This window comes from Corvus moneduloides, chromosome 25, assembly GCF_009650955.1.
Source record: "Corvus moneduloides isolate bCorMon1 chromosome 25, bCorMon1.pri, whole genome shotgun sequence".
In the NCBI taxonomy this organism is placed as follows: domain Eukaryota; kingdom Metazoa; phylum Chordata; class Aves; order Passeriformes; family Corvidae; genus Corvus; species Corvus moneduloides.
Genome location: NC_045500.1, coordinates 6472411 through 6496418, shown reverse-complemented (window position 1 = coordinate 6496418; position 24008 = coordinate 6472411). Strand labels below are relative to the sequence as shown.

The following is a 24008-nucleotide window of genomic DNA, read 5'->3' as shown; positions in this document are numbered from 1 at the left end:
TAAAAATCAAGAGGCATAAACGCGGCACGATTAGATGGAGGTGGGTCCTTCCTGTTGGTGCTCCAACACTGTCCGTGCTCAGAGGGAGCGAGGGGAAGGAAAGGAGATGAGTGAGCGCGCTGCCTGCTGCAAATATTGACAGAACCATTATGGGCATGTATAAAACTCCCATTTGCGTGATGCAAGCAGGATAGTCTTTGAATACTTCTGTCTCGAGGAATTCTTTATTTTGCCATAGAAGAAAAATGTTTTCATATTCTCTCCTGCCGTGCAGACCTGCAGCCCGGCGAGCCCTTTTGCCCTTGAGAGCCATAACATTATTTGTTAACATTTTTATGATGCCAAATGGTCTGTGCTAGAACGGGTGCCATTCTTTAGCTGGGAAACCATATGGCATGCCGAGTAATAAATAAGGTATTGTGATAGTTAATGAACCTAATTGCCAGCAAAGGCTTTAATACAGGGAATGTGCTGCTGAGAATTTAGCACCACATTAGAGATGCAGCAGAGCTCCTCTGACTTCTGAGGCTTAATTTAAGTTCTATATTGCAAACTCCAGAAAATAATTCCAAACCCTCCTGCTGGAAAAGCAACCTGCTGGTAGACTGTGATTATACTGAATTACTAAAATCGCAATCAATTTTATACCCTCTGTTAACCCTTGCTGGGGAACTTGGCTCTCCAGGAGTTGAGGGGATGCCACTCCAAAGAGGTGCCACAGCCAAGTGAGTTGGAGCATCATGGTTATCATCCTCATCCTCCTCACCATGACTGGCCCTCTACCCTGGCATCTCCCTCTTCTGGGAAACACCCCTTTCCCTGGCCCACCTGCCTACCAACCAAGCTGACTGTGGGCAAAGCCAGGAAGAAGAGCCACAGTTGTGAATGGTCACTGCTACTTCTCTCTGTGACCAACCTAATAACTGCTGTTCCCATATCACAGTGACACAGCATAGCAGAAAGTGCTGCTGCTGCCCCATGGCTCCCAGGAAATGCTCCTGTGGACAGAGCAGCAGAAGCAAAGCTAAAAACACAGTTAAACATGCTTTTACTCCCTCAGCCCTGGAGTGGGGAGAGCTCTTCTGGCCCAACAGAATCTCTGGCACTGCTACAGACTCTGAATGTGACCACAAGAGCCCCTTCAGTCCAGAACGCCCTTGGATAACTCATGCCTGCAGAGATGTCAAGATGCCTTCCGTGCATCCCGGGGTGGAGAGGCCACCGCTCCTGCATGGGGTCTTTTAAAGCAGCAAGGAGGGATGCACAACACCAAGTATTCCCTGTTAGGCTGCTGTGCAGCACACAGAAATCCACAGAAAGACAAAGAGGAAATACTGGTGTTGGAAGGACTCTTTTCAAAACCTGCAGCAATCCCAGGTGCAAACATGGACCTGCTATCCCATGGAGAAAGGGTATCCCTTGCCACAGGTCAGAGCTGTGCTGCAGCATGCCTGCACCTTCTCTGAGGGCCGCTCCAAGCACTCCAAGTGCTCATCAGCGTAGGAAACCTTCGCTCAGACTCTGCACATCATCCCCTGAAATAGCCTCTTTTAATATGAAAAGCTGCAGCCCCTTTTTAGGGATTCATCCTTCCCCAGAGGCCACTGGCTCCACAGGGAGACCCGCGGAGTCCTTGGAGAAGAGTAGTGCTGCTCCTCCAGCACCTCTGGAGGGGGGACAGGAGGCTATTGGTTTCTTCCCTGTTCTGATTGCGCTCGGCTGCCCTGCAGTCACGTCTCCCGCTGACGGTGGGCAGCCCAGCTCTGCCAGGCAGCAACATCCCGGCAGGAAGCACCGGCGAGGGAGGACAGGAAGGTTCCCTGGTGGGACTGCCCCTCTCCATCCCTTAGCACCAGCTGCAGCCGGGTCTTGGCCGCCTGCAGACCTCTCCTGCCCTGGGCTTCGGGCACGTGGCACAGGCTCCACCCGTGCCACAGGGAGTCAGGGCAGGAGGTGGCCAGGGCCAGTGCACGACGGCAGCATCGAACGGGCAGAGCGGCGAGATAAAGAGCGGCACAGGGCGGATTTAATACTGTACATAAATACACTTTACAATCTGGGGAAGGCTCAGTGCTAAGAGGAAGCCATTGGAATATTTTATCGTGATGCAGATCGAGTGAAAAGACTGTGAATAAATAAAAGGGAAGATAATTATTTGATGGAGTTCTCTTAGGATATGCCACAGCAGGGAATACTTACAGAGAATACATATTACTAGAGAGACTCAGCTATTCAAGCATCAAACTAACCTATAAATTGTCAGAGGAGAAAATTGGAGGAGAGGAATGGATGGGGGTTTGGGCACCGGTCTCATCAGTAACGCCGGGTTGCGCTTTCCACCTTCCCCGTCGCAATTCCCCCTGCCCGAGGAGTCACAGCCCTGAAAAAGGGAAGGCTGCCTCCAAATAAATGTCTTTCAGGAATTACGGCCGAGCCACTACAGTACGGAGATGGTGTCGTTTATCTCTCCGCCATCTGCACGGGCTCGTCGGGCCGGGGCGCAGCCGCCTGCTCCGGGAAGCCTCGTCCCTCCTGCACTTTGCAGGGCGAGGAGGCTCGTCAGCAGAGCCCAGAGTGGCTCCTGAACGATCCAACCTCTCCACGCACCAGGCCCCCGTATCTAACCACATCCTCCAAGGCTGGCATTCGCCTCACCCCCACTTCGGAGGGAATCCCTGCAGGGGAAGGGGTTTCCCGGCTCTGGGACCAGGCTGGTGCATCCCCATGGGGCATTTCCCAGAGCCCTCTCCCTTGAGCTGACAGACAACTGCCGAGTTCCAAGCTTTGCCATGCTGGGATCCCTCGACCTCACTTCTCGCCCACTCCCAAGCCAAGGTTCTCCAAAAAAAGCACTTTGCCAAGCCTAAGGACCCTGCGCACACTCGCAGCACTGCTCGGAGCGATCCTCCCCGTTTCGGGGAGTGCAGCAGCACTTCCCTGAGGTCAGAGTGCTTCCTAGAGGCGAGAGAGAGAGCCCAGCGCTCCCTGCCTCCCGCCGGCACAGCTCGCACCAGCCCTGCTGCCCTCCCACCCGGCGCCGGATCACTGCTCCCAGCTCACAATCCCTCGGGAATTCTATAAAGATGGCACAGACAAAACCGAAACCGCGCTGATACTGGGTCTGTGTACGACAGCTTGTTGTACAGCTTGTTTAATATGGTATCACTCCTGTACTTTTCTTTTTCTCCCCACTATTTTTGGCCCTGCTCGCTACAAAAGCACACCCTCACCCATACTTTCCCTCCTGCACAGCGCCAGCTCTCCTTCCTGGAGGCAGGTGGGATAAAAGTGGATACCGGGAGAGGGCTTTCTCAGCATCACCTCCTGCCCCATGCCTGGCACCAGGACCAGGTCTGTATAGGTGCAGTTTACACCCTCTCCTGACAGGGCTGATGTCATTGGCTCTGAACATCTCCTGTCTCTCTGGGATTGACGGGAACCTCCGGTTCCTTTATGGGGATGATGCAAGCGACGGCCTGCGGTTCAAAGAGGCAGCCTCAGGTAATTAGCAGAGGTGCTCATTATTTTAAGCGAGACTTGCCATTGCTTCCAAAGCCCTGAGCAGGAGCAAAGCTGGTTTCGAGTGCGGGCTACCTTTAAGGCTGGCTCAGACAACACAATCAAAGGCAGCCTGACAGTGGCAGGTCTCCCTCCCTCCGCCTGCCAGAAGGGAATTGCTCAGTCACCGGCACCCAGAATAGGACTTTGTCCCTGTTCCTGTCATTAATTTACTGCCTGTGAATAAGTGGGGCCCCAGAGATGCACAGAGCCCACCTGTTCCCTCGCCCAGCTCTGACATTTGGAGCCTCATCGGCAGGTACCGGCACTGGCAAATGGTCCCATAAACCATCCGCTAACGCGGTGCTGCCAACGTGTGCCCTCCCTGCTTTCCTCCCTCCTGCAGCTGCGGGGCTGAGGGGAGCACCTGGCCTGCCTGTGGGGATGGACACAGGCAACCAAGGCTTTTTAAAATAGATCTTATTTTTCCCTGGTAAAGCAGCTTTAATGCAGTGGTGGGATGCTCAAAGGGATGAGACAAAGCACCCTGCTTTTGGTAATGGGGCAGGGCACATGCAAGGGGGGATAAGCAGCAGCCCCTACCCTGTGTCACCCTTTCAACAGAGGTCATTCTTACACCAGTATCACTCTATTTACCCCAAATGCACCACGCTGCTGTAATCGCTGCCATTCTGGACTCCAAACAAATCGGCCCTAAATGCTTTTCTGTTTTGTTAAAAGGGGATGGGAGGAGGGCGGTTTTAAAGCCACCATCGCTGTAATGCAAGGAAATTACCATGTAGGATGCAGGGGTCTGAAAGCTGCACTTAATATCCCACACCTTTCCAAATCCTTTGTGTCATGACAGTCCCAGAATAATGGCAGCTGGTTGGGATCTGCAGCAGGGACCCCCACTCCTCCCCTTAAGCCCACCACCAGTGCAGGGGTGCCAAGTGCTCTGTCCCCTTCCCAGAGCCCTGGCAGGACCAGCAGTACACAGAACCCTGCTCTGCCTCCACCTCCTCCTTCAGCTTCAGCTTTTGGCTTGGCTGCTGAAGAACAAAGGCACTGGCGCTTGGTGTCCACAAACCTGGCTGGCTCCATTCATGGACACCTGAGCCTGTGTCAAGCACAGCACATCTCCAAAGTGTTCCAAAAATGGGCGGTAGGGTAAAAGAGCTCCTCAATGTTCCCATGGAAATAAAAACTACAGGGGGGTCAGAAACAACACACCCATGTCCGACCTAAACCCACAGGAACCTCAAGATTTGACCTCTTTATTTGTCCCTCTTAGTACAGGGAGAACAGAGAGACTCCATGCTAATCCTAGGAAAATAAATGTTTTTTATAAATAACCTGTAAAAAATCCATAGGAGAGAGAGGAAACTCTCCACCTAAGACAACCTTTGCTCCAAGGCTCCACAGTGGCAGTGCCCAAAGCCACCCCAGAGCCCCAGCTCACACTGAGCTTTCCACAGCCACCTTCGACACCTCCCAGAGCCATAGGAAAGTGCTGCTGGCACTGGAATGCCCTGGCTGAGTGACCTGCTACTGCCACAGCTCTTCTACAGAGCTCTGCACCTTTGAGCAGAGGAGAGACAGAGGTTTGGGATGAATCACACCACGATATGGAGGCAAAGTCCCATTAACGGAACCACTCCGAGGCACTGCGGCTCCTAGTCAAGTACTGGGAGCTGGAAGCCATATTTATGAGTGAGATATATCCGCAGAGGGAGCAATAAACCGCAAAGCAAAGTATGAAGGTTTGCAGCAAATGCTGTAAAGTTTTACACTCCTGAAAACTGGGAATAAAAGATGTACCCATTTAAAGCAGAGTGGATGGAAAGGGTTTGCACAGGACTATAAAACAGCCTTATAACAGTTAATTGCTACTTTCTTGTTGCAGCCCAGAGAAATTCAAACCAGGAGAAGAACAGCTTAAATCCCCATCGAAGAGTGGGAGCACAGAGAGGAGAGTGAGAAGCAGAGAGAGGAGTGCAGGGAATGGGAACCTTTTGTTTGGGATCCTCTGCACCACGTGGAGAAGAGATGCCTTTTGTTCCTGGAGCTTGGCTGCTCCCGCTCCCCTCTGTGTGCAGAGCCCCTGGGGAGCGAGACCCGGGGCAGGGGCCCAGCAGCACGGCCAGTTGTTAATTACACATCGTTTATAAGATCCCATTGATGCCCATGCGACAGAGACTCAGCCAAACATCTGTCCCTGGGAGGAAGGGGGCAGAGGGAAGGGCACAGCAGTGGGTGGATTCCTCTGACCCTGATGGGAACCTTGAAGCACAATATTTCTGACCACAGAAATACAGGGGAAAACTCAAAATGTTTTCTGCAACAACCAAAACAACCAGCCACCTTGAACCAACCCCCGCAAAAGCAGCAGCACCCAGTAGTGCCCTTAAAGGACGCTTATCCTCACCACAGCACCTCCCTAGGCCAGTGTTCTGCCACACAAGCTGGCTGCTTCCAAACCTCCTCTGGGACACCAACAGGAGCTGTGCTCATGGCAGAGGCCGTGTAGAGCCTAACTCAGAAACACCTCGATGTGCTGCAAGTACTAAAACAACCCTCCTCCCTCTGCCCTTTATAATCTCCCAGCTGCTGCCCAGGTGAGGGGGACGAGGCCAAGGTGCTCCTCCATAGGCTGGAAGAGCTCCCCTCCTCCCTCCCCAGCCTTCTGCAGGTGTTGCTCCTTTTTCGTGTGATTTTCCCTCCCTGCAGTGGCAGATTTTGTGCGTTATCCAGGAAAGCAGAGCGATGCATTCCTCGCTGTAAACATCAAGATGCTGTTTCCACCCATCAGAGCAGCACTTAGGTGGAGATGACAATGGAGCTCGTGCAGCCCTAATCACACACTTTGACTGAAATAAGAGTACAGGGGAAAATGGAAATCAGACGCCTGGAGCCAAGCTCTCATGGAGCTGGGAAGCTGGAGCGTCAGAACCATCCTGGGGGCTGCCACAAGCTCGGGGGCTGGCTCTTTGGGCTGACCTAATCGTGGCCTTCTAGTGCTTGAAGGGAGCCTACAGGAAAGATGGGAAGAGACTGTTTAGAGCATTTACTATTTACAGCCTGGAGTGACAGGACAAGGGAGAAAGGCTTCACACTGACAGAGAGTAGGTTTAGATCAGTTATTAGGAAGAAATTCTTCCCTGTGAGGGTGGGGAGGCCCTGGCACAGGTTGCCCAGAGAAGCTGTGGCTGTCCCATTCCTGCAAGTGTCCAAGGCCAGGCTGGATGGGGCCTGGAGCACCCTGGTCTGGTGGAAGGTGTCCCTGCCCATGGCAGGCCAATCCCAGAACATTCTATGATTCTACGATTCCCAGGACCAGGCAGTGCCAGGCTGACAGTGAGGGCAATAAGTCTTGCCAGCTCCAAGATGCTCTGCCACTCCTGCTGAGAGGCTTCTGGGTGCTGACAGTTTGTACTTTTATCCCCAGATTATGTCATTCAGTGAACAAAACCAGGCTCTGAGGATTGAAACCCAAGTACTGCACTGGCAAATGCCCTTGGGTCAGCTTGCCTGGCCAGCAGGGCTCTTGCAGGGCCCCGTGTCCCAGCACTGCAGCTGCAGGGAGCACTGATTGTTGGCTTTGCTGTCAGAAGAAAACCTCTTTACCATGTTCATCTTTCAAGCTGACGTCCTCTATACACCTCACACGCTCAGCAGAAGGGTTTGGCAGGGGCAGGTCTGGCTCAGTGAGGGGGTTTTGAAGCAAATGCACCTTGGATCTACAATCGCACGTATTAGTTTGACGATGATGCGGCAGCTCCTCTGCTGTCACTTCTAACGATGGATCCTCAAAAAAGAAAAGGCCAATTATATAGATTTGGAGTCCGTAATGAGCCTAAAACTGTTTGATCATTTCGGCTCCAGCTGGGCGAGTGGGAGGAGGACGAGCTGCTGTGGGGACCCGCCAGCGCGAGAAGTGCGGGGCTCTGCTGCCTCTTTGTGGCGGTGACGGCGAAGGGGTTGTCACCACCGTGTCCCCTCCGTGCTGCTCAGGACGGCGGGCGAGAGGCTGCCGGGGGCTGCAGAAGTGAGTTATTATGCAAAAGCAAGGCTCAGCAGAAAACTGGAGGGCGAGCCTAAGTCCTGCGGACGAACGTGTGCAGCTGGAGCTGGAGCGAAGCAGGCAGAGGGGACGTGCAAACTGAAAGTACAACAGGAGCACGGGAGGAGCGAGGAGCGGAGCTGGCTCTCGGCAGGATGGAAGCGCCAGCGATCTTCATGGAGGCAGAGTTTTACCAGCGGAATTTTGACCCTCGCGAGTATTTGAAAGAATTTTACAGCATGAGCACCAGCCGGGAAGGGGCAAGCGCGTTTATGATGCTGAACTTGGGGAACCTGCGTAAAATCTTCTCCTTAAGTGAGCACTCCCGAGGCGTTCGGAGGCGTGGGACGGCATCATTTCCCGGGCTGCCGAACATGGAGCGAGCTGTGAGAGACACAGACGCACACCTGCTTTGTCAAGAACACCCCTCTGCCTGCACGTGTGTCCGTGCAGACAGGGAATTGCAGCTGGAGCTGTGCCACAGTTTCTGGGATCACCATCAAGCCCAGCTGGGGCCGGGGGACATGAGGACAGTGCCTCTGCCCCAGGAGCTGGCACTGCCCCTGCCACAGGCTGTGGACCCACTGCAGCAGTTGCCCCTGGGCCGGGCTGTGGCCAGGGAGCCCTGGCATTGGGCTATGGGGCTGTGCCATGGGTCTGTGGCATTTGGGCTCACATTTCTGGGTTAGGGGGAACACAGCCTGAGGGGCTCTGAGATGTTTCTGCCCTGGGGCAGTTTCCATCCTCACCGGGATGGTTTGCCCCCCACTCTGCACCAGATGGGCTGAGGTGACATCCTGATAGATGTCGGCTGTGGCCCCACCACCTACCAGCTCCTGTCTGCTGATGATCACCTTGGACTACACTGACCAGAACCACCGGGAGATGAAGAAGTGGCTGAAGAACGAAGCAGGAGCCTTTCACTGGGAGCCAGCAGTGAAATAAATTTGTGAACTGGAAGGGGACAGGTGAGGCTGGTGTCTTACTGCCTGTCACCAACCATGGCAGTGGCACAGGCTGTGTGCGGTGACAGGAAGCCACAGGCATAGACGCTAAATATCCACAGAATGAGCCTTCATCTCCTTATTTTTGCATTTTCTTGCCAGGGAGAAGTGGGCTAAGAAGCAGGAGAAATTGAGGAAGACGGTGAAGCAGGTTCTGAAGTGTGATGTGACCAAAGCTAACCCCAGGGGCCCCGTGTCCCTGCCGCCAGCCGACTGCATCGTCTCCACCCTGTGCTTGGAGGGTGCCTGCAAGGACCTGGCCACCTTCCGCAGTGCCCTGAGGAACATCAGCACCCTCCTGAAGCCAGGGAGGCACCTGGTCATGGTGACTGCCCTTGGGGACACCTGCTACAGCCCTTTTTCTGGCACTAAATAAACTCCGGAGTGCTCCAACTGTGTCTGTGAGCTGGGATTTGTGCAGCACACACAGCACCCAGGCTTGGGGTAACCCCAGCAGCTCCCCCCAGCCCAGGGACAGGGATAGTGCCTGGAAGGAAGAAGGGTATAATTATATAAACACATAAAAAAGCAAACAAAAACCCCAAAACAAACTCTCCAAACAAATAAACCACCAAGCCTCTTCTAAAGTTGAAACTGGCAAGTGGAATTGGTTGAAATCTCAGCAATATTTCCAAGTGCCTGCACATTAAGAGTGAAAACAGGCAGCCAAAGAATGGGGGTTTCCACTTTGCTACTTTGAAGAGCAAAAAGGGCACCAAAAAGTGACACAAACAAGCACAACAGAATTCCAATAGCATCTCTGAAGCACCTGAAGTGGTTCCTTTTCTCTCACTGTGTATTTTTCAAGCCTGGGCTGGGTGAGGCTGCACCAGGCAATGCCTGAGCCTACCAGCTCCTACCGTGGTCTCTGGCCAGGGCTGTGGCACCTGCACGTGGAACAAGCCAGGGTGGCATGAGCACCACACGCTCCCAGCCAAGCCTGAGGAGACCCAGAGAGAGAAAACAGGCAGAGCGAAAGTAAATGAGGCTCCAGGGAAATTAAGGCAAAGTGGAAGTCCTGGCAAAGCGAGGTAATAATTCCCTTTCTGAACGAGTGACTGTTTGGAATTTAACCAGGCGAACGCGATTAAACCAAATGGATATAAATTCTAGGTGCGGCGGCAAGTAATGAAGTGGAGAAAATGAACAGCACCCAATTAACAAGGAAATCGGATCTGCCGCAACGCGGGGGGATCTAATGAAAAATGAAGGCTCAACTGCCCCTTTCAAAATTTTTCCAGATGGAGAACACCCGTTTTATATCCGGCATCTTCTGGGATACCCAGGGGATTGCAGTGGCTGGGGAGAGCCGACCGGATGCTTTCCAACTTTTCCACTTTTCCCCCCCTCCACTTTTTGGAGAAGTGAAATCCCTGGGAAGGCTGATGTGAGTCCCACTCCGACGGGATCCAGTCATACGAGCAGCTGGGCTTGGAGGCCCCGGGGAGAACCCCCGGTGTCCCACTGCAGCCCCCCCGGAATGCAGAGCCCTCGCGGCTTCCCTGCTCCCAAAGAACCCATCTGGGGGTTTTTCACCTGCATCCCGGTTTTTAACTGGCTGCCTCGGACCCTTTCAGTTTCCCATCAGTTTCACAACAGCGTGGGAATAACGGGGAAACGGAGAAAACGCGGCACTGGCTGCCAAGCGGCAGGACCTGGACGCAAGCTGGTGACAGGGATGCGCTGTCGCGATAGCGGGGCCGGTGCACGTGACGCATCAACGACTTCCTTACGGCAAACGGGGCCTATTGCCAGTTATTGGCTAATTACAGGTCATCAGAGAGTTCCCGGGGCCCGCGGGCCGCAGGCGGGGGCTTCGCACGTCCCGTGCGCCCCGGCACACGCGGGCCCGTCCCGCCCGCACTCTGCGCCCGCAGCTGCCGCCGAGCCCGTGCTCACGAGGCCCCGGTCCTGTCCACGTTCCCTTTCCCATGCCTGGCTCCATTCCTATTCCCGTTCCCGTCCCTGGCCCCGTTCCCATTCCCGCCTTCCCCGTTCCCATTCCCGCCTTCCCCACTGCCCCGTTCCCCCGTTCCCCTTCCCCCGTTCCCCACTGCCCCGCTCCCGTTCCCCACTGCCCCGTTCCCCCGTCCCCACTGCCCCGTTCCCGTTCCCCATTGCCCCGTTCCCCACTGCCCCATTCCCGTTCCCCATTGCCCCATTCCCCACTGCCCCGTTCCCCGTTCCCATTCCCCACTGCCCCATTCCCGTTCCCCACTGCCCCGTTCCCCGTTCCCATTCCCCATTGCCCCGTTCCCATTCCCCACTGTCCCGTTCCCGATTGCCCCGTTCCCGTTCCCCACTGCCCCGTTCCCCATTGCCCCGTTCCCGTTCCCCACTGCCCCATTCCCGTTCCCCATTGCCCCGTTCCCCACTGCCCCGTTCCCGTTCCCCGTTCCCGTTCCCCACTGCCCCGTTCCCCACTGCCCCGTTCCCGTTCCCCACTGCCCCATTCCCGTTCCCCACTGCCCCGTTCCCATTCCCCATTGCCCCGTTCCCATTCCCCACTGCCCCGTTCCCATTCCCCATTGCCCCATTCCCGTTCCCCATTGCCCCGTTCCCGTTCCCCGTTCCCGTTCCCCACTGCCCCGTTCCCGTTCCCCGTTCCCATTCCCCATTGCCCCGTTCCCGTTCCCCACTGACCCGTTCCCCGTTCCCGTTCCCCGTTCCCGTTCCCATTCCCCACTGCCCCGTTCCCCATTGCCCCATTCCCGTTCCCGTTCCCCGTTCCCGTTCCCCATTGCCCCGTTCCCCGTTCCCGTTCCCCACTGCCCCGTTCCCATTCCCCACTGCCCCGTTCCCCGTTCCCGTTCCCGTTCCCCGTTCCCGTTCCCCATTGCCCCATTCCCGTTCCCGTTCCCCGTTCCCGTTCCCCATTGCCCCGTTCCCCGTTCCCGTTCCCCACTGCCCCGTTCCCGTTCCGCCCCCGCCGGAAGGGGCGGGCCCTGCACGCACGCGCCGCCGGTGACGTCACGCCAAGCGCGGCGCGCGGGGTGGGGGCGCAGCCGCTGGCGAGCGCGGGCGCTCAGATCTCGGCGCGGCAATGGGGGCGGCGGCTGCCGAGGCGAACCGGACGCTGTTCGTGGGGAACCTGGACCCCAAGGTCACCGAGGAGCTCATCTTCGAGCTCTTCCACCAGGTATCGCCCGGCGCCCGTGCTGTGTGTACCGTGGGGGGACGCGGCGGGGGGGCCGCGGCCGCCATGGCCGGCGGGGCTACGGCGGCCGCCGCGGGACAGGGTTCGGCGGGGCGCACGTGCTCGGCGGCGGTCGCTCCCTCCCGGTGTTTGCTTAACGCCTTCGCCCCCGATGCCAGGCGGGTCCCGTGATCACCGTGAAGATCCCGAAGGACCGGGATGGACGGCCCAAGCAGTTCGCCTTCGTCAATTTCAAGCACGAGGAGTCGGTGCCGTACGGACTGCGGCTGCTCAACGGGATCAAGCTGTACGGGCGGCCCATGCGCATCCAGTTCCGATCAGGTACCGGAGGAACCTTAAATAACCCGCTTTCTAGAGGGAAAGTGAACTGCTGTCAAGTGCCCCCAGCCTGCAACAGAATCACAGTTAATCGGGTAAATTGCAGGAGCCTCTCACCAAGGCTCACCCTCCTCTGCCAGCTCTGCTCCCTTCACACACTCCTGTCCCAGTGCTTCCACCAGGGACTTTTTGTCCCTCGTGGCCGGTGTAACCCCCTTGGCTGAGCCTTCTCTTTGTGTTTTTATTGGTTATTCCTGCAGCACCTCTGAGATCTGTTATAAATTATCACACAAGCACTAAAAATTGCATCTGGTGGTGGTTAAATGAGGCACATTGGCTACAATATCTCTGCCCTTTCCTGGTGGGAATTAAGACAGTTGCAGTGCCATATTTTGGTAACTGGACCATGTGCTTTTGCAGGTCACTGATGAAATGTGAGAGCCAATTAAACACGTGGAAACTTGAGAGCCAATTCAAAACGTGTTGATGTCCTGCAAGTTCACACCCAAGTTCCTTATCTGGTATTTGTGGGTCTCCTGAAATATTTGTCTCTCCCCAGGGAGCAGTCATGCAGCCCAGGATATCAATCCATCCTGTCCCCCGCTCACAGCTGCTGGCACCAGCCCTCCTGGGATGCCTCATCCAGCATCCAACTGCAGCAGGTATGAGTCTTGTTGGCACAGGAGCGTGGAGTGGAGATAGACATTGCATGGCTCACAGCGTTCCTGGCTACTTCCAAGGGCAGTTTGGTGTTTCTTCCCTGTGGAGGGAGCACCAGTGGGATACCGACACCCCTTGGACTGCAGCTGTTGTGTGTTTAAGGCTGAAACTCCTGATCTGTTTTCCGTGCAGGTATGAGAGGGTTCCAGATGGCATGGCCGCACCAGGGTTCCCATCGAGCCTGCAGAGACAAGCAGTGGTACGTGCGCACACTCACAGGCACAGGTTGTGGGAATGTACTTTTGGAGTGCTGAGATGACAATTCCAGAAGATTTGAAGCTCCTGGAACAGTTGGGGGTCTGTTGGGAGGGCTCTGGGCTGTGGGAGTCCAGCTGTGGGTGAAGTAGTGGGTAGTGGTTATTAAGCTTGCATTCGGTCTCACTTCCAAACCAACCTGTTCCGTTCTCCTGGTATTTACAGTGTGAGTTAGGGTCCAGCCCAGGGTTTAGTTCAAGCACTGCACTGGGCAGCGAGTGTACCAAACCAAGCATGCCTTTCCCTCTTTCCCTTCCAGATGAACAGTGTGGCTCGGCAGCAACCGCAGTTCGGGGGGAAATATGAGCAGCCCGGCTTTGCCCCTCCTGGCTACCCGCACTCCTTCCACGCCCCTCCGGGCTCCCCGGGGCCGCGGCGCTCTGAGGGGCCGGCCCTGCGCAAGGGCCGGCTGGGTGCCCACCCCTACCCCCCAGACACCCGCCACTTCGGCCGCGAGCGCTTTGGGGAGCGCGGCCCCGACTACGGCCGGGGCAAACGGGATGAGTACGGCTTTGATGAGAGGGGCCACGACGCCGAGCACCACTACCGGGGCGGCCGGGAGGAGCACTACGACGACAGGCACCGGGACGGCTGGAGCTACGACTACCGCAGGGAGAGCTACAGAGAGGCCAAGTGGCACTCATCGCGGCATTGATGGACTCGAGGGCAAAGCAAATGTGACCTGTTTCTCACTGAATACATGTATAAATCCCCCCCAAAACCCCCAGTGAAGTCACCTTTTAGTGTTTGTAAAAATACCAGCAGTGCAGTCCTGCCAAACTCTGGTCTCAGTATTAAATGTCTTAACTCACACTTCAGGGCTTTTCACGGGGTAACAAAGCTGTGGTGAAGATTTGGAGAAACAACTACTCTGTCCTTGTGTCACAGAGAAGTGCTGTTAGTATTTTTTAGGAGAAAGGAACATCTGTGTCAGATGGAAGGGTCTAGCCTTTTAAGCAGGGTTGAGGTGGGACAGATGCTGCCTGGCATCTGCAGCATTCCTCATATCGTTTTTTATACAGTCGTAGAATCACAGAATGGTCTAGGTTGGTAGGTACTTTAAAGACCACCTCATTCCACCCCCCTGCCAAAGGCAGGGACACCTTCCACTAGACCAGGTTGCTCAGAGCCCCATCCAACCCGGCCTTGAACGCCTCCAGCGATGGGGCGTTCACGATTTCCCTGGGTAACCTTTTACAGTGCTTAAGCACCCCCACAGTAAAGAATTTTTTCCTAATACGTAATCCAAACCTACTCTCTTTCAATTTGAACCCATTCCCCGTTGTCCATTTAAAATATGACAGTATCGTCTTGGAGAACATTAAAAGTCTCCCTGGGGAAAGCCCCTGGGTGAGCCCCCTCTTTTGAAGCGGGGGGAGCGGAGCTCCTCCGTGGGATCGGTGACGGGAGGAGGGCCCCGGGCTACGCTGGACTACATCTCCCAGCAGCCCTTGCGGCGCGTCCACCCCCACGAAGCGCGGACGGCGGCGCGGGGGCCACCGGGAGCTGTAGTGCGGCGGCTATGCTGGGCGGCGGCCGCGCCGGCCTGGGCCGCCTGCGGATCTGCGCCGGGCGGCTGTGGCGGGGCCGGCGGAGGGCAGCGGCCATGGCCGGCGGCGACATGGGGCAGCGCATGGTCTGGGTGGACCTGGAGGTGCGGGGCAGCGGCGCGGGGCGGCGGGGGGCGCGGGGAAGGAGCGGACGGGACGGGGGGCGCGGGCCCCCGGGCGCGCTGACGCTGCCGCTCGCCCCTGGCAGATGACGGGCCTGGACGTGGAGAAGGACCAGATCTTGGAGATGGCGTGTCTGATCACCGACTGCGACCTCAACGTGCTGGCCGAGGTGAGGGGGCCGGGCGGGACCCAGCGGGCACCCCCGGCCCCGGCAGGACCGCGCCGCTTGCGGGGGATGCTGGAACAAAGTAACCCCGGGCGATGCCCTGCTCCGGCCGCGCTGGGATCCGCTGCTCCGCACCGGGAGCGTGGGAGCGGCACCGGAGCGCGGGGACCTGCGTCACACTGCACTTCGGGTCTCCAGGCTGAAACTGCTCCGTGCTCTGCTTGTGTTTGGGACTAAACTTTTACATGCTTGTAAACTTTTATTCCGTTACCTTTATGTTTTCCTCTCCCCGACAGGGCCCGAACCTGATTATCAACCAGCCCGACGAGCTGCTGGAGAGCATGTCCGAGTGGTGCAAGGAGCATCACGGGAAGGTAAAGCCCTTCTCCGTCTTGGCCGCGATGAGAATGACGTGTAATTCTGAGTGATGAGCTGCAGTACGGCCGCCTTAGCAGGCACAACTCCTGTGCTGAGCAGTTTGCAGTCAGACAGAGGGGTTGAAAGACAGGAGACAGTATCTGTCTTATTTTGTATTGAGGAGCCTCTGTGGAATGTTTTGCCCAAGGTGTCACAAGTCATCTGCGGCACAGTTCAAATTGCGCTCGGGGATCTTTAGCCTTCAGCTTCCAGCTTGCCTGAAGGGAGCCTGTGCTTCGCAGGCTGGTTTCTGATAAGTTGGAATAGTGCTGGAAGCTACTTCGTGGTTTGAGAGAGCTCGGGAGTATCAGCACAGCCCAGCAGCAGTGAGGCTCCCCTGAGAGGGCTGGAGCAGGCAGGAGGGGCCAGAATAGGGTCTGTTGCTCAGGGATGTGCCACTGGCTCGCATCTCCTAAGACAAGGGCTCAGCCTCCCTCTCTCAGTGTGAGGTTGGGAATTGGGGTTTGGTTCCTTGGTCCTCTCAAAGAGCTGCTGGCCACCTCCTGCCTGTGTGGGAGCCATGGTGTAGATGGGGTGGGTGGGCTCCTCTTGACAGCTCCTCCTGCTGAAGTCTTGCATAAAATAATTCAGAATAATTCCAGTGGAGAAGGGGAAGGTGAAGCTTGAATGCCTGAGTAAGAACAGGTGCAGGATCAGTGCAGAAGAGTCCAGAGCCAGAGAAATGCAGATTTCTTCCTGTGGATTCTGATGCATGTGGGATTAAACAGATCTGTAAGCACTGGGCTTTTGCCTGTCCCCTCAGTGCTGTGAGCCTTGTGGATTTTTTCACTGAAGGCTTCACTTTTGCAGTAAGAGATTATTTTTTGGTCTTTGGGCCACCAGAGAAAGGTTCCTCCTTGCCAGCAGCAAGAGAGCAAATGGATTTTCCAGTCCCTGATGATGAATTGAAATTCAAGTTAGTTTTAAGATACCCGTAACCCCCCTTCCTCCCCCTTCGGCGTCTTGCTCTCCCTAGGAAGAATTAGCAAGAGTTTGGGAAATGAATATTAATTTACTGTGATGGGTGCTTTTCCCTGCTCCAGTTGAGGATTCCGGCTCGGCTTCAGCTCGGGAGTGTATTGGAGATGGTAGCATGCGTCCTTGCTGCTCCTGAGGAGCTACTTATTTTTAATTGACTAAGAGAAGAGAAGCAATTAGAATATAGATGAAAATGCTGCCACATAATGAATTTTTTAACCACCACTTGGATCTGTCAAGTAGATTTTTGCGGCACAGTCGTGGAAATATATAGCGTAGCCAGATGGAAATAAATCACTGAGAACACTTGGAGAGGATTTGACATTTAACTATTGAAAAAAAAGAAGGGAGGAACTTCTCTGATTTATAGGAATCTTGATAAACCCTGAAGGCAGGATCCTGTTTGTTTGTGTTCACTGGTACCTGCTGCTCCCTGCTGGGGAGGCGAGTGCCTCTCCTGAAACAGGGATATAAGGGGATGTAATGCTCTCCTGGCTCAAGGATGTGCAGGTGGATAAACAACACCTCACGTCTTGGTAACTGAGAACAAGTCTGAGCAAAGAAATCAAAAAAAGGGAAAGAAAAAACCCCAAACCCCACAGCAAGGTCAGTGCTGCCAGGACTATTGACCTGCCTTGGTTTTACTTCCCAAGCAGGAGGTCCCTGGGGAGAGTAGAGGCTGGGGGTGCCCCAGAGAACTGAGATGCAGAGTTCAGGAGGTACCTGGGGAACAAACAACGGTCAAAGGGTTGACCTTTCACTGCAGAGTTAAACATTTACTTGAGAACTGGAGTATTCCTGGCAGTGTCTGTGACAGAGTGTTTCTGATTTATGACTTGGCTCTTTCTTGCAGTCTGGCCTTACTAAGGCTGTGAAGGAGAGTAAAATCTCACTGCAGCAGGCAGAGTACGAGTTCCTGTCCTTCGTGCGGCAGCAGACACCCCCGGGGCTCTGTCCTCTCGCAGGTGAAGCATCTTCTTTCTTAACTACAACATCATCATCCATCCTGCACTCCCAGTGGGATGCAAACACACACTGGCACCTGTGGCAGGGATGTGTTCCTGTTCTATGCTGTGTCTTTTCCTCCCTGGGTATCCAACCAAAGGCCAAATAAGGATCTTCCAGGTGTCCTCTTATCCAGAATTGCTTTCAGAATGTTCATATATGATCTTGGGACAGGTGCTGAGTGAAATTAATACCAATGGCCATTTTCACTTGGGAAGAAACCCAATGTTGGCATAATTCTTTGATACTTATCTGTGTGACACAAACTGGGGGAGTAGTAACTGAGGAATTACTAGAGGTGTTAGTATTAAACCCTGTGTGATCTGATCCTGCAATGAAAATCTGACAAACCTTTACAATCATGTTTGCTAGAAAATGGGATAAATGAGCTGCTTGTGAATGGCTTTTCGTCCCCTGTGATCTCTCCCAGCTCACTGCTCGTTTCTATGTCGCTCTGTAGCGTCTTTGAAGAAACATCTTGTTTTGTGTCTTTGTAGGTAACTCTGTTCATGCAGATAAGAAATTCCTTGACAAATACATGCCGCAGTTCATGAGGCACCTTCATTACAGGATCATTGATGTGAGCACTGTCAAGGAACTTTGCAGGTAAATGTTCCCCCAATTAAGTGGTTTGAAAGATACCCCCGGGATGCCCATTCGTGATGCTGGGGCTCTGCAGATCACAGCAGGGGGACAGATTCCCAGGGCTGTGGCACCTCTGGGTGTCAGTGAAACCAAAATTCCTTCACCAAGTGTAACAAACCTGCAGCAGTCACCAGACATGGTTTTGAATCCCAGTTTTCTTTTTGAGTGGCAATTTTTCTGCTCACAGGCGCTGGTATCCAGAGGAGTATGAGTTTGCACCAAAGAAGGCGGCTTCTCACAGGTGAGCTTTGTGCTTCTGTCTCTGACTGAGCAGGGCTTGTCCTGCAGGGAACTCTGCTCTTCCTGAGCAGGATATGGGGCTCCCTGTGAATTCCAGCATCCTGTGTCTGATGCAGGTGGAGGCTGTGTGCTTCTGCACCGTGTCAGATGTTTGTATTCTCCTGTCCAAAGCCTAGATAGTGGAGGGAAATGGAGTATTAAAATACAGAGAACCAGAAGTTTCCTCAGTCCTTCTGATTCACTCAGCTCTTTGAGGTGCATGTTTGTTGGCCATGCAAACAATCACTTAATGGGGGTTATCTGCCCTTTTTTTGGGTAGAGTTGGTTACAGAAACACAAAAATTGGAGGACTGTGAATGGGGGGTGAGTCCTGCTCCTGCCTATTTCCTGAGCTTGGAATGTGCCAGAGAGGGAGTGGGAAGGAGCCAGGGAACCTCTGTGGCTCCGCTCTGATGTGACCGTGCTGGGCCAGGAGGGAGGCTCTGGTACAAACAGAGAAGGAGGAGGGCTGGCTGTGGCAGAGGTTCTGGCAAAGTCATGGTTGATGTGCTTCTGCATGGGGCTGAGCCCTGAGCAGGCCCTGGCTGGAGCGGAGGGCAGGTCTCTGGAGCGCTCGTCTCTTCCCTTGGATCGGATTGTTTTTAACAGCCAACGCTGTAGACCCCTCTGGCTTCCAGCAGCTGTGTGCCACGGTGACATAAACTAATAAGCTGTTGGCACCGCTGGACTTTTATTGCTTCCCTGAGACAATGAGGGTTATTTTCATTTCTGACAGATGCACCTTCCATGTGCATCAGTTTGGTTTCCTGCAGCCTGGAAGTTTTCAGCGGCATTAGGATCCAGGCGTAGCTGGAGCTGGACCCAGACGCTTTGAAACCCTCCTTAATTCTCTTTCAGAGCACTTGATGACATCAGGGAAAGCATCAAAGAACTCCAGTTCTACAGAGACCACATCTTCAAGAGGAAAACGGATGAGAAGAAAAGGAAACTGATTGAGAACGGGGAAAGCGATAAAGCTGCCAGCTGATTTCTCCTCCCACCACGCCAGCCCGTAGCACACACTAGATGCGTCTCCTGGTTCTTTTATGTTTGCCAGTCTCTTGGGAAGCTGCACCCTGGGTTACCTTGTTTCTTACCAGCTGTTCAATGCAGACGAGAGCCTGAGTTGCTGCTGCTTTTCACTTTGAGTGGGGAATCAGCACACTGGGCCTCAGCAGCGCCCAGGTTCGGATGGTGTAGGTAAAACGTGCTGTTTGATACTCCTTACACCTGGTTTTAGGTGCAGTCTTTCACGACACAATAAAACAGTTCAGTTGAAAGATGGTGGTTTTGGACAGCCTTTCTTTGGTGCTCACCACACTGCCAGGTGAACTGCTGTTCCTGGTCTCCCCTGGGCAGTCCTGGAGCGGGAGCTGCCAGCCCATAAACCAGAGGGTGTATTGGAGCACGGGGTGTGCAGCTCCCAGGCATGTTTTTATTATGGGCATTAATAATAATGGCCATCCAGGGCTTCTCAGTCCCGCTGATTGTTGGAACACCTGCTCTGCCAACCCTGGGAATGATTGTTACTGCAGAGGGGCCATTAAAATGGTTAATGGGGCAAATAAATGAGTCTCTGAAATGTCTCTCTCCTCTGTCACCAACTCCCAGGTAAGTCGGCAATTCCAACGAGGTTTGTTTTCTGTGTGGGCAGGCTTGGAGCAAGGCAGAGCACAGGGTTATCCACCACTGCCAGCAGCTGCAGAGATGCCTGGATGCATCCCTATAGAGCTGCTGGCCCCACCCGCTGGGGCCCTGGGATGGCACCGTGTTGGAGCCAAGGACTCTTGGTTCACCCTTGTCCCAGCAGCTCCCCAGACCCACGTCACAGCTGCATGCCAGCAGAATCCACTCTGGCTTTCATTTCCGTGTTGTTGGTTTTCTCCCCTTCCTTTGACTTCTTCTTTCTGACCTACTTCTCCTGCTTTTCATATTTTATTCCTTGTTAAGATGCTTTTGTTTTTCTCAAAATGTTTTCTAAGGAACGTATGCCACCTGTGTTTATACATTTTTAAATATTGTTTATTCTTGCTTCTGAAGTAACAGTGCCGTATGGAGGATTTTTATCTCATTTCCCTGTGTTATGCAATAGCATTCCTGGTTTTCTGTGCTGGCATTATTTGAGGTTCCAGTTTAGTACAAATTTGTCATGCACGTGGCAGAGCACAGATAAACCCTACCAAAGTGGGGTATTATTTTGGTCTGGAAACAAAGCTGCCTTCTGCAGCAGGGGCTGGGTAGAGGGAATGGGCAAGGACCCCCTGGCTTCACACCATTCCCTTCTGTAGGAGCACTTACACCAGTTGTTGTTCGCAGGCTCTGAAAGCTCCATCACCATCACACAATCATGGAGGTTCCAGATACAGGGATGCAAATTACTGTGTTTTTGGATATGGTAGCTAAAAAAATTCTTCAAAGGCAAGTACAAAGTATTCCTGGGAGCCCTTGGCTCCACCCCTGAATGCTTGTGGAAATCTCTTGGATCGAGGTGGTTAACAGCACGTTGAACCTCTAACTGCACAAGGAGTTTGTGTTCCCGTTCTCAGTGTTCGGAACAGGAGTCCCCACAGCTCCAGCCACTGCCAGGATGGAGAGTTTCCCATGTGGAAGCTCCTTCCAGACAGGAGCCATTTGAGCCTCCATTTGGCAAAAAGCAACCAGTTATCCCTCCCTCCCTCTCTCCTTCATCTTTTCTCTGCCCTTCCCTGCATCTCTCATTCTGTCCATCCATCCATCCATCCATCCATCCATCCATCCACACTGCACTCTTTGGGTGCAAACCACAGAAATCAGGAAAAATATCAGCTCATGCTACACTTTTGCCCAGCTTCCTGCGATTTTCTCCCGTTCCCATTTTTTAGAGAAATCCTTCTGCTCCCAGGCACAGCTGCTGGCTCCACCGCAATGGTCCAGAAGAACTTCTGCCCTCGGCAGCTGCGGCACGGACATAACATCAACCTTATAAAGGCAGGGGATGAAACAGTGACCCTCAAGAAACATTCCCCCCCAGTTTGTTTGGGCCGAGCTGGATGCTTGGAGGTGGCAGGGATGTGTTGGGGACACTGCACAGCCCACGCTGGCACCGCTGCCAGTGCTGCCCACTGGCCTTGGGAGCTGCTGGGTGCAGCTGCATCGGCTCAAGGTCGGCTGCAGAGAGCCTGGAATAGAAAACCTTCAGACATGATTTTTGTCTCTTTTTTTTTTCCTCCCACTGCCGCTGATGATACCCTTTTACTGGAATAACTCTCTCCTGCTGACAGATAAGCTTTTAGGGTAGTGAAATCTCTGTGACACTTTAAGTGCCCTAAATGACAAAACAAGGACGTGCAAGATTACCCCGCGACTACTCCGTAAAACACAACTTGTCAGGAAGTTGCCACAGCCGCTCAGGCCCCAGGAGGATGGGGCACCCCCATCCCTCCCAGGACTGTCCTTCCAGCAGCAGAGCAAGTGGAATAGCATAGAGAGAGGGAAGAGAGGGAAAGGGGCAAAACAGCAGTTAGCGTGAGGAGGAGCCTCCCAAGCCATGGGGACGGAGGGTCCCTCTGGAATCAGGGACCTGTCTCTCTGCCACCTCCCCACTGATGGATGGGTTCCAAATGGCCATAAATTGCCAGGTGCTGCAGCAATGTTTTATCCCCGTGCCGGAGGAGCCGCCAGCAGCGGCACAGTGCCACGTGCGGGGCACGGGCTGTCAGTCAAATGCCAAGCGGTGCGGGGAGGGAGAGGTGACAGTCAGTGAGATCCATTCCCCGGCACTAACACCAGCGGCGAGAAGAACATAAATGGGTGTGATAATGGTGTGATAGGGCCTAGCAGACACCATATTTTGGAAAAGAAAACAATTATCTGGTGAGTCAAGTGGCACCTATTGACCCCTCAGCTCTGGGCACTGAGGGCAGGTTACAGGGTGCAAATCCTTCTGCTTGCCTAAGACCAGGCTTTGTTGTTTACCCTCAAAATCCCCTTTCCTGGGAAGTCTGGGGGGAACTCTGTTCTGAAAAACCATGCAGCCTATGTGAGGGCACAGCCGGGGAAGCTGCCCTGCACCTTCCCCAGACAGAGTCCTCTCCTGCACTGCACTTGCAAGGGAATAAAATCAGTGTCTGCTCCCGACCCAAGAGACAAGACCAGAGGGAGGATCACGCTCTCCAAACTTTGCAGAAGGGAAATGAAGTGCAGAGAGATGAAGTGACCTCCATAAGGTCGCATGGGGAATTTGTAGCAGAGCCAAGAACTGAGCTGAGATCTCCAGGGTCCTCATCTACTTCTTCCACTGTAAGATATTCCTTCCGCTTTCCCTCCAGCCAAGTTAAAAATAAAACTGAGTTTCGCGTCCCTTTGGCAGCAACGTGACTCCAGTGCAGCAGTCTGGTCCATGAGCTGCCAGGGCCACGGCACAGAAAGGATCCGCCTGGTTCTCTGCATTGCTCCGTCTTTTGGGGGACTGCTGCATGCATGGGTACATATTAACGTGCATGTACTGGTTATGTGGCACTTTCTGCCTCATAATTAAATGGAACCTCTTCATAGGCCCCTTTGAAGCAAATCTCTGTTGGTTCAGAGAAACTTTCATTGCCAGCCAGCACTCTGCAGTGTTTGTTCTCGTTGCTCCCACCAGTCAGAATAAAACTCCTGATAACGACAGAGAAGGTGGCTCTGGATTCCCAGTGCCATCACACACTCAAAGCCCAGCCCTTTCTTGGAGTAGGTATCTGCCTGTAGTGGTATCTGCAGCAAGCCCTCATCCATGCCCCGAGGGCTGGGGAGCAGCGTGGAAGGCTCCCCTGCTGTCCTTACTGTCGACTCTGGACGTCTGTATCCCCTCAACGTCCCCATGAGTCCTCCAACCTGTTGCATGCTTCCATTTTCTGTGCTCTGCTCGCCAACACCCCTGACAGGAGCTGCTTTTTTTCGCAGGGAGGCCCAGGGGCTGTGGGACGTTCCCTGCCAGGTGTATCTGCGATGCTCTTGCCTTTCCCTGCGCAAGTTTTGACACTCAAACCGCCACTTGTGAACAGCCCGAGAAACACCCCCAACCCACTCCTCGGAGCTGCCATTTGCTGATGGCATCGCTGCTGTTGCTGCAGTTGGTCTTGTGGTGTCTCCCAAACACAGGGAGCTGCGGAGCTGAGAGCAGAGGTAGCGGGCGGAGAAGCGGCTCCAGAAGGGAGCGGGCAATGGAGCCAGGGCCAGGGTGGGAATGCTGCACAGAGCCCATGGGTTTCCCATGGGTGGCTGTTTTTTGACTGCTCCTGCAGTCAAAGGGAGGTCTGAAGGGTACACGCTGCCCTTCTAGACATAATGCCTTGTTCTCAAGGGGAAGAAGAGTTTCCTGCAGGAATTAGACTGTTTTGTTCTTTGTTTCCAGGGGAGACAAGGAGGGAGAAGCCCTGGCTGAACCCCCCTGTAGGTATCAGCATGTGTCAGCACAGAAGGCGAGAGTCCCACCTCTCCGATTCCCCTGTGATCCGTGTCATATGCTTGGTGTTGTCACTCCTGCCTTCTCCCCGACCTGAGGTCCGTGTCCAAGGCAGCAGTGCAGTTTGGGATGATGTTTTTGGTCTGTGAGCCTCTGCAGAGGACAGGCTGACCGGGCCCAGGGGGAAGGTACCAGCTGGGGAGCAAGCCTACAGCTCCGCAGCCCCTGGAGAAACGCGCTCTTCCCACCTCAGGCTCACAAACACCCACCCAGTCAAATGCCACAGGCAGCTTGTACAAGATCTGAGTCAGTCTGTGATCATCAGAGTAGGTAAATTAGGGCTAATCAAATCCCCCCCTCCAGAACAAACAGTGAGAAGTAAAGGAAACGAGGGGAACGTATTCCTGG

General features: G+C 54.2%; 3 protein-coding genes and 1 long non-coding RNA gene across 4 annotated transcripts; 3 read left to right on the top strand and 1 right to left on the bottom strand.

The window, feature by feature from the left end:
* The first annotated feature begins 7716 nt into the window (after nucleotides 1-7716).
* NNMT (nicotinamide N-methyltransferase) lies at nucleotides 7717-8978 on the top strand. Its single transcript, XM_032133578.1, is given in 4 exon segments — nucleotides 7717-7947; nucleotides 8341-8405; nucleotides 8407-8529; nucleotides 8668-8978. Coding segments are annotated over 4 exon segments (693 nt in total). The 3' UTR covers nucleotides 8942-8978.
* Nucleotides 8979-9055: 77 nt separating this feature from the next.
* Nucleotides 9056-10544, bottom strand: LOC116455766. The gene is made up of 2 exons (XR_004244472.1): nucleotides 10221-10544; nucleotides 9056-9452 (listed from the first exon to the last, which is right to left on the bottom strand). It is a non-coding gene; the product is annotated as an uncharacterized LOC116455766 (long non-coding RNA).
* A 994-nt stretch (nucleotides 10545-11538) lies between these two features.
* On the top strand, nucleotides 11539-13828 carry RBM7 (RNA binding motif protein 7). Its single transcript, XM_032133951.1, has 5 exons — nucleotides 11539-11704; nucleotides 11881-12043; nucleotides 12600-12702; nucleotides 12893-12959; nucleotides 13275-13828. Exons 1-5 carry the CDS (start codon nucleotides 11609-11611, stop codon nucleotides 13668-13670), a joined length of 825 nt encoding a protein of 274 aa, XP_031989842.1. The 5' UTR covers nucleotides 11539-11608; the 3' UTR covers nucleotides 13671-13828.
* Nucleotides 13829-14522: 694 nt separating this feature from the next.
* REXO2 (RNA exonuclease 2) lies at nucleotides 14523-19458 on the top strand. Its single transcript, XM_032133952.1, has 7 exons — nucleotides 14523-14669; nucleotides 14774-14857; nucleotides 15151-15228; nucleotides 17103-17214; nucleotides 17752-17860; nucleotides 18087-18140; nucleotides 19037-19458. The coding sequence occupies exons 1-7, from the start codon at nucleotides 14538-14540 to the stop codon at nucleotides 19164-19166; spliced, it is 699 nt and encodes a 232-aa protein (XP_031989843.1). The 5' UTR covers nucleotides 14523-14537; the 3' UTR covers nucleotides 19167-19458.
* Nucleotides 19459-24008: the final 4550 nt, after the last annotated feature.

Coding starts and splice junctions, on each gene's coding strand:
- RBM7 (XM_032133951.1), top strand. CDS start 11,609: ATGGGGGCGGCGGCTGCCGAGGCGAACCGGACGCTGTTCGTGGGGAAC. Junction 11,705..11,880: donor TCTTCGAGCTCTTCCACCAG/GTATCGCCCGGC, acceptor CCCCGATGCCAG/GCGGGTCCCGTGATCACCGT. Junction 12,960..13,274: donor GCCTGCAGAGACAAGCAGTG/GTACGTGCGCAC, acceptor TTTCCCTTCCAG/ATGAACAGTGTGGCTCGGCA.
- REXO2 (XM_032133952.1), top strand. CDS start 14,538: ATGCTGGGCGGCGGCCGCGCCGGCCTGGGCCGCCTGCGGATCTGCGCC. Junction 15,229..17,102: donor GCAAGGAGCATCACGGGAAG/GTAAAGCCCTTC, acceptor TCTTTCTTGCAG/TCTGGCCTTACTAAGGCTGT. Junction 17,861..18,086: donor ACTGTCAAGGAACTTTGCAG/GTAAATGTTCCC, acceptor TTCTGCTCACAG/GCGCTGGTATCCAGAGGAGT.